General features: G+C 42.9%; 1 protein-coding gene across 3 annotated transcripts in view; it reads right to left on the bottom strand.

Annotated features, from left to right (window-relative positions):
* Positions 1 to 13,496, bottom strand: part of KIAA1210 (KIAA1210 ortholog) — a 37,074-nt gene that overhangs the window by 17,677 nt on the left and 5,901 nt on the right. Inside the window, exons 1-3 of one of the 3 annotated variants that reach the window (XM_085060488.1) lie at positions 9,204 to 9,285; positions 3,607 to 3,683; positions 21 to 189 (exon numbers count right to left, since the gene is read on the bottom strand). In XM_085060488.1, coding sequence (XP_084916614.1) covers positions 21 to 189; positions 3,607 to 3,683; positions 9,204 to 9,268 — 311 coding nt within the window. In that variant the 5' untranslated portion in view covers positions 9,269 to 9,285. Of the gene's footprint in view, positions 1 to 20; positions 190 to 3,606; positions 3,684 to 9,134; positions 9,286 to 13,496 lie in introns of those variants that run through there. The other 2 variants (XM_085060489.1, XM_085060486.1) reach the window with 2 other exon arrangements.

Genomic DNA, 13,496 nt, shown 5'->3' with positions numbered 1-13,496 from the left:
TTCCTTCCCCGCCAGCTTACCCAGCCTCCTTCGGTGAATGAAGTGCAGTAGTGTCGAGCACAGCAATGCTGACATCGCTGCTGGACTGGCAAGGTTTTAAATTACTCTCTCCCCTGGGAGGTGGAGGCTCTTTCCTTTTCTTCTTGGCAAAGAAGTTCTTGAAAGACTGAAATTTGGATTTTTTCTTCCCTGCAACATGAAAAAAATTAAGATTTAGGAAAGTTAGTGGTATTGCTTAGCTAGGGTAATGTTATCTCTTAAATTCTGGAGGAAGCCTCAAAGCTAGAGCAGCCCATTCAGTTTTAGTCAGCTCCTTTGTAAATAATTCAGTGCTGGAATCCAGTGAAAGGTGAAGCTTCAATTCTTATATTTGTTGCCTATAAAGCAACTCTGGCATTAAGCCGACAATAGTGGTGCCGACCTAGGTTCCAGTCTATGCAAAAATATACCTTATATACAGAACGTGTCTATCTACAACTGAGCAGTGACCATACTCGGCATATTTTCAATTTAAAAATTGTCTTTAGCTATGAATGTTCTTTACTTAGATTAGTTTAGTTCTGCTTACTCTTCACTCAGTGCTCTAAGGAGACAAATCCTGAAGGACATTCAACATTGGAAAAAAGATTGAAACTGGAAAAAGAATGTATAAACTCTAAAACCAAAATATCTGTTTCCACATTAACAACTGTCCCAAAATAAAATCAACAACTCCTCCAGGACAAAGGACCAAACTTAAATTAAGACATTGTCCTGCAGGACACGAAAGCCCCCAACACAGCAGCCCTAAGAACACAATTAGAAAACTGTTCATTTGGTTTCAGATTTTCCATTGTCCAAATGAAAATACAAAATGAACAAAAAAAAAAAACCACAACAAAAAACCCCCCAAAACAAAACAAAAAACCCATGAAACATCACTGATCTTTCCTTTTTAATAATCTAAGATACTTTAGCATTCTTATGTATATTTTCTTTCAGCACACAAGTACTGCATTTTGTCACTGACCCTTACACTGAGGGGTCACTTTGAGGGGTTTGGGCCAAACCATTGTACTCAGACCCCTGTGATTGCCTTAAATACATAGGCAGAGCAATAACATCATTGCATATCTGAGCCAACTTCATTGTTCAATTACTACTTTACAGCAGTTGGCATAATACATGCCCACAGCTGGAGGATTCCTTCATAAGCAAGGCATTATTTCAACACAATTATTGTCTTCTCCCAGCAATGATTTAGTCGGCGATGCTCTGCCTCCACGTGTGCCCTGTACGTGTAGGGATCTCTGCCAACAGGCCTTATCTGGGCTGAAATTGTGCCACCCCACAGCTGCACCAGACAGTGGCCACTTTGAGAAATAAACAATGATACTGAGATCTGCTCCCCCTGTCTCCTCCCTGCTCTCCAGCCCAGTGCCAGCACCAGGCGTCAGGACACACAAGGACGCTGCCGCAGCGTCCGGCACGGGCTGGTGACACAGCTAGCCCTGTGCACAGCCCCCAGAGACCTGCACACTGCTTTCCAAGGGACCTGGGCTGCCTCTGAGACCAAAGGATCTTTCAAAGCATGTAGAGCAAACTATCACTGCAGTCCCACTTGTCTCAATAACAACGGGATGTGGCTTAGGGAGGGTTTGGCACTGGAAAGGCTTTTTATCTTCCACTGCTGCTTATCAGGCAATAAGTGAATGAGACAGTCACAGAAAACACGCAGGTTGCATTGCTGTGGCTCAGACTACAGAGCTGATCCCAAGGGTTTGGGATTTGTTAAGGCTCCCACAGGGCTCAGTGAGTTTCATGCTGCACCCATAGCACAAACTGGCAAGAGAAGTCAGGTCACACAGCAAGCACACAGAGCCTCTCAGGTAAAACAAGCATGTTGAGTGTGCTTTAGAGTCTTTAGAAACACTTCCTGACCATTCCTGTCTTTCAGTCAGCAGTTAGACAACATGCATGGTACTCTTCCAGGAAAGTTGTCAAAACTGATCTGGTTAATTTTAGATAGGCAAAACAAAAGTGTAACAAGTTTAATGAAAGCAGTTCCCCAAAATTATCAATTCTGCAATCTCTGCGAACACAGTCAATGACTCAAAGAACAAAGTGGCAAACTTTGAGACTGGCAAAGAGCTCTGCAAATCCAAAGCTGTCTAAGTGAGAAACAAGGATATGTACATTGGTCATGTACAGTGGTGAACTGTCAGTTGTACAGACAGAAAGCAAGCTGGATTCTACTGCAAGCATTACTGAGGAGCTTCATTAGATGCTGATATTTCCAGAGAACCATGGGAGTGTTAAACAAAAGCAAACAAACACAAAAAAACCCAACAATAACAAAAACCAAAACCCCACCAAAAAACCCACCACACAATAACAAAAGAGAAGTGATCCTAAGGATGTTTAAGAGAAACAACATAAGGCTTGCCACAAAAGCAAACACTGCCTAGGTACTACTCCAAATACTTGTCTAGATCAGAAGTGGTGCTAACTTTAGAATGGAGGCTATGGAAAGGATTTGCAAACACTGCCAAGGAGCAAACATCAGCTGGCATGGGACAACACTTGTATTATTGTGCAACACAGGGTACCTAAAGCAGATACATCAGTTACTTCAGTGCTTTCTTTAAACTCTAACACTTCAGACAATAAGCAATCTCCTGCTTTTCCTATCACCTAGCTCAGAATTTGATCTCTTTTCTGAATCTTCTAGTGAACCCTAGTACAAACTTTTCATGCATGGGCTTCACACAAGCTCACTAGTTTGCTGGGATAGCACTAGATTGTGTGACAAACTAGATCATAAATCTAGGAAACCAGACATTGCTGAGCATCTATCATTACACTTTCTTCACCTCTATCCATCTGCCATGCAGAGTTCAACTCACAGTCGCTTGGCTATTAGCTTATCTCTTCTAACAATATTTTCATAGTGGCAAATATATTCCTAAAGGATAAAGCAAGATGACCTTTGAAACACAAACACTTAAGATGATTGCAAAACATTAGCCAAAGAAAAGAGAGAAAAATCAAATGGTGTGACAGCCACTTCTCCAGAGATGCTTCAGACATGATGCTATTCCTCATATTCACACTGGCAAAGGGGATTTCCTTTAATATAGACAAGTCTCTGGCGCAAGTTAGAAATTTTCCTTTTTTGGACTATTTTTCCATCCACTCACACTGTTTGCATCAGACCATGCCACTAGATTAAAGAATAAGTAACAAATGGCTGCCTGTGGCCAGAAGCAGAGAGGCTGCTGGGGTACTGATACAGAGAGACAGAGCTGGTTAACAGGCTCAGCTCCCACCTCTGCAGCATCTATCAACACAGGCACAACAATCAGCCCTTCAAGCTCCAACATCCTGCTTTGAAAATCCAAGTCAGAATCAAAAGGAATAGCCTCCAACAGGATATGTCCCTCCAGTATTGCACATTAAATCTTTCCCATAATAATAACAGCTGACAAAGACACATGAAGTTTTCTTTACACTACAAAAGAAACCCCTAAAAAACAACAACGCTGCAAAACAAGTCACTACAGCCCTCACTAATTGAAGAAAATAAATCTCCCAAATCAGCTACACATCCAGAGAACAACTGCTTACCTGTGCACTCTTCGACTGTGTCTCCAGTTTCAGGTGACTGTGTGACCTCTGTGGGTCCTGTAGCCATTATATAGTCACTGAAACAGAGAGAAAGCATCAGTTAAATTTTAGTCCATCTCCTCAGCAGAACATGGTCAAACCCAGCTGGAAGAAAGAACACAGCTGAATTCTTTCTGGAACTGCATGCACAAATGGTTATCACAAACATAGCTTGCACACTTCTTTGTACTTTGGCCACAGAAGTTTCCATTTTTCAGTAACACTTATTTCTCCAGCCACAACTAACAACCCAGTCTAATTATTACCAGTACCTCTCTCTTTTTAGGAGACCAGAATCAAAGTTTGCTTTCAGGAAAGATGTCATTACACTTGCTCAGCAAACACCATAATGCTTCCTAGTCTTAGAATAATGAACCTTTGCTAGAGAGTGACAGCTCCATGCTACTGTAAAAAACAGAAGTGCTCAGCTGCCCAGGGTTCATGCATTACAGTGTCCTCACAGCAGGCACCAGTCTAGTCTGTCAGCATTATTAAAACCAGTTAAGCATCAGCACTGAAACATCATTCCGGGCTATGCTACATTTGTGGAAACCAATAGATCAAATTTATTTTGGATGCAGTGCAATCAGCTTTTAACCACAAGCTCTGAAACCTTATCGCCAGCAGGCCTATTGATCAACCAAATTAGCTGATGGCATCATCTTGCTCCCTGATGAAAACAAAAGTTCAGCCTAGTTTTAAGATCATTCAATGTTAACTGGCTCCACTTTGTATTTTCCAAGACTCCTAAATGGGTGTCTGTCAGAGACAAAGGAATGAAGCAGCAGACCACAAGAGTTACAGTACAAATGTCAAGCAACAATGGAAATGTGACAGTTTAGCAGGGCAGCTCATAAATACTGCTCTTTGTTATGGAAGATAACTCAGTGATACTTTTATATAATTAGAATTTTCAATATGCTGTGTCAGGACTTGAACAGTAAGAAATCTTTACAAGCAAATCCTGCTCCCTTTTCTGCACAGATCACATCTGACAATTTTCCCCCTTTAAGTGGTGTAACAATACAGCCAAGTCAGGTATCTCAACAGCAAACAAGATTGGGATTCTATAATAAGTTGACCTATCACTAAACTCTTCAATTTCTTCTGTATCACCCACATACTCTAAAATCTGCCATGACCAAAAGCACAGGGACCTTGCTATGAACTCACATACTCAGATAACCTTAAAAGACAAGGTGCACAAACTCAGAGGCAGAAAAAGAAAGAAGGAGGTAAGACAGGCAGAGGTCCTGTGAAAAAAGAGACCATGGAGTTAAGCATTCCCTGCAGTGGCCACACAGACATGCAAACTGCCATGTGAACTGTGGAGAGGAATGGGGGAGGTATAAAAGAGAAGCAAAGAGATCACCTGTGAGCACTGGGCAGAGGAGGGTATTAACACAATGTAGCTCCAAATAATCTCACTTCAATTTGTTAAAAATCAATGAAAAAGTCATTGCAGCAACCAGGACTGATTATACCTTTCCTAACTGAGATGCGCTGAAGTTGTTTTTTATAAAATTGTCAGATATTAGTGAGAGGCAATAACAAACAAGATTTCTAAGTTTCCTTCTGGATGATCATAACCAATCAACTTTTATCCCTTTTTCCCCATGTCTCATCAATTACCCATGAAAAAGTGTGCATTTCCTGCATAGTTTCTCTAAAGCAGTAGTCAGCAGACTTTCTTATAGACTCTTTCTTTGTATTAAAAAGAGATTTGGTTCCAATTTTTTCTCTCAACTTTATACACCATGCATACTGTGTTAGATTTTTCTGAGGGAAAGGGAAATGCATTTGAAATAAAACATTGAGAAAGCATTCAACAAATTAACAAGGACAAACTGACAAGTCTCCACACTTGAGTTTATTTTCACAGAATGTGAGTGGACCAGGCATTTGGCTCATTTAGACCTCTAACTTCTGCTTTACCCACCTTCAATTAAACCAAAGCAAGAGAAAATTGCTGCTTTCAGATCCAGCTTTGTTTGCACCAGTTCAACATTTATTTAAATCTATCATCTCAGCTGCTCACTAGGAATCCTTCCAGCCTTTGAAGATATTTTGACTGCAGTGTTTATCATAACTGCAAGCATATATTTCCAATTGGTATATCTTTTATTTAAGTAGAACTACAACTGCAAAGCAGCTCAGCTCTGAGACAGTTTCTTCACAGTCAAATCAGATCCAGCACAAACTCAATTTTATAGCCGAGTTCTCTGGGGCACATGGAGCTCAAATGTCAATTACAAGAGTGTCCCATTTAGGACCTGATGGTTTGGTGCTTTTGTGTACCTCACCACAGTATCATCTTTTTCCAGTGAAACGAACATCACAGATTTTCCCAAGCTTTGAGATAGCAAGTAGTTGAATTACAGGGGAAAAAAAACATAAATGCTCTATAAATTCCACCAGCAATGTGGAAGTTCCATCATTAAAAACCTGGTGACATACCTGAAGGAAAGTTAGCAATTAGATGGCATTTAGACTTTGAATTCTGGTGGCAGTGAGCTGTACTTTACAGAGAACAGTTAGCAAATGTTCTGAGCAACAAACCCTAGCCTGGGGGTCAGTGTAATGGAGAAAAAGAGGACAAAACCCCATCAATACAAATGCATGTGAGTGCACAAGCATTAACCAATCGAACCTCCAGACATTCACCACTTCCAGGCCTTAATAACAGCAGACAGCTACAGTGTCAGGATGTATCAATACCATCTGCATCCAGTTCAGTCAGCTGTACAGCACCCTGTGAGCTCTCCCAGAGCATTACACCATTAGAGACAAAGTTTTCAACAAATACTGTCTGTGTATTGATTTTCAGTGATAAAAATATCAGCTTAAATAAATGGCCTTTTAGAGCAGTATTTCTGATACTTTTGAGATGCTACAGGACAACTGGGAAAAGATGCTCACAGAGGGATGCAGGAGCCTTCTCCTCAAAGGGGGAGCAGGGACAGATGTGGTCAGCCAAGATAGGAGAGTTGCTAAGTCACAGCTACTGTTTGCTTCTCACTAGAACTGGAACAGTGGGCACATTTCCCCAGTCTACAGCTTTCTAGTACATTCTTAATCTTCTCTCAAACGGTATTTGCAGCCCCTGCATATGCATGGGCCTCCTGCTGCAGAGGTACATGGCAAACAAGATGCTGAATCTCTGCCAGACACTCGAAAGCCAGACCTGGCCATGGCCAGTAAGCCCACTGCATCAATTCCTATGTAGGGCCATGGAAAAGACTGGAAGTTTACTAAAAGCACAGTGTTCGCCTCTCCTTGCACAGGGTGATGGGCTGGATTACCACAACAATGAATTAATTAATTAATTGCTTGCCAACAGTGGCTTCCTATGCAGATGCAATCACAAAAATAAAACTGATGTTATTAGACCCTATTTGCATTGCTAGGGTGTACTTTGAAGCAATAAAACTCCTACAGAGTTGCAGGGTTTGCTTTACCTTTGAAGCAATGGAACTTGTCAATCACCACAACCCTCACTTGGTTTGATGGTTTAGATCAAGGCTCCCTGCCATCCCATACAAAATTTCCACTGATAACCCCACTGTGTTGCATTCACTAAGAGCTCTTCAACTCATTACAGGAGCTAATGAGTCTGAAATGTAAGAAGTAATCTCCAGGAACAGGAGAAATGTCCTTGTCTCCTCTTTACAACCTGAGGCAACTGGACAAGTATTTGGAGTACTCTATGGGAGGGCAGTGATAGGTGTGCTGACCATTCACTTTGCCCAGCTGAACACATCACTTAATATGTGCATGGGGGGTAGAGGGGTAGGATAATGCTAAAGGAATAAAAGACAATTCCCTTTCACTGCTTGGTTTGTGTATTTAAGGACTCCTGGGAAGTTAACATTGTACAGGACTCAAGTTTCCTGCATTTAACAAAGGTCCAAGACACACGCTTTCTGCTCAGTCTCAGAAAAGGGACAAGGCCTCCTTGCTGTCTCTCCAGTGGAGCAGAAGACTTGGAAACTGCCCAGCAAGCAAGCTCCTAGCCCACCTTTAGTGTTCCTGCAGCTCCAGTCCCATGGTTCTGCCTCAGCATTCCGGAAGGCCTTGTGACAGAGATCAAAGGAGATCCTGAACCCTGAACAGCCTCTTTCCTATCAAATAAATGCTTGAGGAAGTAAAGCCTCAGGAATGTGAGGCACTGCATTCAGTTAGCATCTTCATAGCCTATAGAAGACAGACAATGGCAAGCAGCCAAGAGAAAGAGGTGAGATTTTTGCCTGGAGCTTTTAAAGACCAATTTCCTCCATGCTACAAAAACTATTTGAAATCAAGCTTATGCTCCAGATTTCACAACACACACTGCTCACAGCAAGATGCATCAGCACAGGAAAATGGATCCTGTGGACCTCCTCTGGTCCTCTAGGCCACCACCCTGCAGCCAGCCTCCCTCAGAATAAAACTCAAGCTACTGCAGGATCTCAGCGAAAGCCCCACTATTTCTCCTGAAAACCAAGGTTCAAAAAAGCACAGAATGCAGGATGGTTTAATATTCAGATTACACTCTGCAGCAAAAAGGTGGCTGACAGGTTAAGTTTTATTCTCTCCTATTAAAGCTGAGAATTACAGAGCTTTGTTCTGACAAAATGTGGTTGATGGCTTTCCTATCTGGAACCCAACAAGCTATCAATGAACTCATAAATCCAATGACAGCTAAATGAAGTAAGGTTTACCCTCTGCAACTCCATGGAACAGGATTTCAGAGTCAATCATACAGCAATAGCAAAGCCAGCAAGATTTCTATTCAATTTTCACATCTCTTGAGCATATCAGAAACTCAGCAACCAAAGCTCCCTTTGCTCTCCATGAGATGAGTGACCTGCACTTCAAGGCCCAGGGTCACAGAATATGCTGAGCAGTGTGGGATTCCAGAAACAGCTTTGTTGAAACAGGGTAAGATGCAACATGACAGCAGCATCCAGGATCTCACCTTGTACAGCTGATCCCATTGTGCACTTCTACAGTGTAGTGTTTCCAGGATGAAATTCCCAGGGTTTTTTTGGAGCCCCTAGCTGGTATCTCCCATGGGGTCCCTCCCATGACTGGTTTATGTAGGTATAAGAGAATAGCACAAACAGCAGTTTACACCAAGATTCTTGCTACTGCCTGCACTGGTAATGGTGCGGGGAAGAGTTTACAAAGTTAATGAATATTGATCTTGTATTTTCACTGAAGGAGGGATAACTCTAGAAAGTTTAAGGTCCTTTTCCAAGGATCACAAATAATAAATACAGCAGTAGTACCCACCAGGAAATCTCGATAAGTATCTAGATAATACTTAATATCAGTAAAATATTCTCCCAGAATCAAGCAGGAGTCATGATTCCCCATAGCAACAGACCACATTCAGCTCCTAACCCTGACAAGATATCCAGAGCAAACAACCATTCACATGGAGACATCTCACAGCTCTCACTCTTTGCATTCAGACAACATCCCCTGACCCCCCTTTCTCCCCACACCTTGGCTCCTCCGCGAAGACTCGCCACAAGACAGGTCCCAATGTGCTGAACTCCTTAGCTACAACCTACTTTGAGAAGCCTCTGCCTGACAGCGATTCTGAAGGATTTCTGCTGTTCAGCAGTGCCTGAAGCATTATGTGCTGCCCTCCTAGTGAGTGTGTGTGTAACACTAATGGAAAGCAGCTGGTGGGCTGAAGCCGACTTTAAAAAAAAAAGTAAGAGGAGGAAATGCCTTTCATACAGTCACACACAGACTCAGTCTGTAATTGTGTGAGAAGCCAAGAGGATAAGAAGGGGGAAGGGTAAATGGGAAAAATTCATAAGCACTCTGTTACCAGTCCAGGAACAGAGAAAGTCAAAGTCAATGCCTGTGTCCCTTGCACTGCTGGCCCATCTCCTCAGACTCCCTGCACTCCTGCCATTTGTTGATTTAGCACCACAGAATTGTGTCCCTGCAGGTGGGGATTGGGCTGCAGCACACAGACCTGTCACCTTACACCCTGGCAGGTAGCAGCAGCAGGGCAGCTCTTGGTTTGTACTCAGCTCGGGAGGCCAAACGAAGCCCCAGCTACCAGAGCTTTGCAACACTTGGCACCCACAGCAGACAGATTAACCTGGTTTGGTGCCACTTCAGGCTGTCCTCATGCACCTAATTACTCTGCTGTGCTTATTAGAATGACCTTGTGTAGCTGCTGTCTGTGTGATAACTCTGCTGCAAGTTTGTGTCTGCTCAGACAATATCTAGCAAATATCTACCTGTTTGCCAAAAGCCAAGGAAAATGGTTCTGAATAGCCCATCCCTAGTAAAAATTTATCAGAGAGATTTTATAGTGCATTTCTGGACAGTACCAATCAGGAGAAATGTGACAGAACTTTGCCCAAATCAAGACTGGCTCTAACATAGTCATGATCTAAGCCACAGCAAGATTTTGGCCCCAGACTGTCTCCATTTTAAAGGAATGGACATTAAATGACCCAGTTGAATTCCACTATTTGGCATTAGCACAGGAGTAAGTCAGTGCTTTTCCCACGCAGTAATTCTTCACACTGGCACAGTGGGGAAACTTCAGGAAACAGCTGGAACAAGGATCTTCTCCCGCTCTTCTTAAAAGGAAGCAAAAGAAATAGCAAAGTCTTCCAGCAACCACTAAAGGAACCAGCTGCCAGCAGTAGGAGACACTCTCAGATCTACTTGACTTGGATTCATTTGATGTAGTTGTGGAGGAGGGGGAACATGCATTTAAAAATCAGCAAGGATGTAACCAAAGGCTGCCTTTGCCAGTTAGGGAGCTTCTCCCAGTGTGCTTTACTGCCTTTGGAAATGGTTTCAAGGCAAAGCAACAGGAAGCATCAAGCCACTATCACTGAACAGCAGACATGCCTCATGCCAGCAGAGTCAAGATGACACACAGTCAAGTATGGCAATAAAAGTCAAGTTTACTGTCTCTGCCTCTCCAAGTGGAAAATTCAACAAGTAAGTGTAACCTTCCATCCCAGATCAGGTGGTGGGCATATTTGGCTGCTGTTTTCTAGCTTGTTTTATGTCCTTTTTACCCCCTCTGCAAACTGCTGATTAATTTTGTTTCACCTGGGGCCTTCAAGCATAAAGTCAGATGAGTGGGATCTGACCTGTGGTGTGCAGAGCCCTGGCAGTGCATGGGCTGCTTTGTAGGGATCAGCAGAAGGTGGCTAAGGAAAGAGGTTTGCCATCAGCTGGCTTCAACATGCCCTAGAGGGGCTTGAAAGACTGTGGGCCTGAGAAAACTCCGTGGAAATTGCCAATATCTGAAAACTGTGAAGGTGACAAGTATTGGTTTAGAGAGCAAAGTCCATGAGACAGAGCTTGTCTTTTAAACATATGGAGATTACTGGGCTGGGACTTGGCTAAATTCACTGGTTTTCCTGGCTCCATCACTGGCTATCAGGGCAAATTACTGGATTTCTAACAAGAGCCAAGTTACTTATCACTCAGCCATGTGTGATCACTGAGTTTCTTTACCTGTGGAATCACAATGGTCACACTGAACTCCTGGAAAGCTTCATGAGCCCCATGGCAGAGTTAAGTACCACCTCTGCTACAAGAAACCAGCATGCTGGAACTGCATGGACTGACACAAGTGCTACCACTGCACAGAAGACAAATAAAATTTTTAAAAGCCATAAAATTTCACAGGAGTAAACTGCATATCTGCCATGCCCCAGTATTTGAGTCACAGTAATTTCCAAGATGTAATTCTCAGAAAATGGGAAGAATCATTACATCCTGGGCCTGAAAGAAAAGAGTCTGGAGGCATTCTTACCAAATTAAGCTGTCTGGCTATTGCAGGGGAAATGAGGCTGAAACAATAGAGAACTGAACACCCAAACTGAAACATGGAACTTTAGGCTATGTCTAAAGCTTTCTTTGTTTTAAGTTTTTTTCCAAAATAGTCACTTATCCCTCAATTTTGGGTAAAAGAGCAACTTAAGGATGGGAAAAAATAGAAAAAATATTCAGATAGATGAAACTTCTCGGGACATATTTCTTCCAAGAGATAATAAAGACACTTAATGGCCAAGAATTCAAAGTGCACTGAAAAAAAGGGGAGGCAAGCAGAAAATTCCAGGATGAACTGTGTTACAAATTTTCACTCTGAAGATCAAAACATCATAAAACCAGTCAGCCATCTTTTGGCTATAAAAGAACAAATAAAATGCAGGCTTTGTGGTCTCAGAAGCTGCCTTTGGCAGGAAGCTCAGGAAATCTCTCTTTATGTGAAGTCCCAAAACCTATTTGTGTCAGTATCTACTGTCTGTACACAAAAAAAAAAAAAAAAATAAAAACAAGGCCAGCTCCTTCCTATGTTGAAACACTCAGTGTCTGGCTGGCAAACCCCAAGTTCCCACTGCCTGTGGGCATTTCTGTAATTCAGAGCCCATTCTGCCTCCTGATCAAGGAAGGCCAGAGGCAAGTCCTTGCAGAGGAGCTCTTCTGCAGCTGTGGGTGAAGTCTGGTGGTCTCCCTCCCTTCTATTCCAAAGAAAACCTCCTGCTGTCCCTGCCCTGCTCTCCTAGCTTCTCTCTCTAGAGCCTCAAGTTAGGCAGCTCCTGCAGTACAATTGGTCTTGAAGCACATGGAGAACTGTTGGAGCCAAGGGAGATCATCCATGTGCTCAAAGCAGTTCCTGAGCCATTTCTGTCCCAAGGGCAGCTAGTGACCTTTTGCTCTAGTATGAGCAACTACTAAAAAGGGATCCCACTTCTCGGGGATTCCAGACACAAATACCTCTCTAAAACAGGATCATCTAAAATAAGATTATGTGAGCTAATGCTGTTTTGCACCAATGGAGTATCAAGCCAAATTCAACTGTGTTTTAAGCAGTGGTACAGTAGCATCAGGGAGCAGAGATAGTACATGACAGCAGAAAAAACCAAAAAACACCAAAGACAACAGGGGTAGTGACAAGCAGGCACAAGGGGGAGGGAATCAAATGGGAACAGACATCCTGTAAGGTCTTCACAGGCCAAGGCTGCAAGAAAGGAAGCAGTAAGACAATTTTCATCTTTTTACTTTAATCTTTTTAAACATTCTTTTCACTAAACTGAAATGACAGAAAGCAGTTTGACTGCTAGAGTGAACCAGGAAACAATTCCTCTGCACCTCTGTCAGGTCTGCATTTTCCCATGTACACAGATAGCTTGATGATGTCTCCATCTTAATTCCAAGCTAGAGCACTCAAATACATCCCATTTGCATCATAACTACTGTGTGGATCACAGCTGTGTTGTTAGGTGAGTGATACCTGCAAGCCCCAGCAGAAGTGCATAGTTACACATTTCTGAAAATGAATAAGCATAAATGAATTCATCATGAATAAAAGTCATTTAGTTCACTAATTAGCACCAGATCCTTGAAACTCAGAGGCTAAAAGGAACAACCACCACAAAACTTTGAAGCTGGAATGCTGCCCTGGCTCTGGATGGATAGCTGGAAAGCAAGATTGGGCAGTTTTGTCTGCACAGCCAAGTTTCCCTGCTCTGACCAAGAGTGCTACAATTCCCTCCAAGAGCATCCTGGGCTGGGCTCAGGTAGAGTTAGTTTTCATCATAGCAGCCGGTATAGAGCTGTAGTTTGGATTTGTGCTGGAAACAGTGCTGGTAACTCAGAGATGCTTCCTTTATCACTGAGCAGTGAGGAGGCTGCGGGTGTGCAAAGAGCTGGGAGGGGACACAGCCAGGACAGCTGACCCCAACTGACCCCAGGGGTATCCCAGACCATATGGCCTCATGCTCAGCAATAAATGTGGGGAAGAAGGAGGAAGGGGGAGCATTTGGAGTGATGGTGTTTGTCTTCCTGTCACCATTACATGTGATGGAGCCCTG

The sequence above is a fragment of the Lichenostomus cassidix genome, chromosome 4A (assembly GCF_008360975.1).
Source record: "Lichenostomus cassidix isolate B80296 chromosome 4A, HeHo_3.0, whole genome shotgun sequence".
NCBI lineage: Eukaryota > Metazoa > Chordata > Aves > Passeriformes > Meliphagidae > Lichenostomus > Lichenostomus cassidix.
Note: the sequence above shows the minus strand (reverse complement) of the source record. Positions and strands in the feature narration are given on the sequence as shown.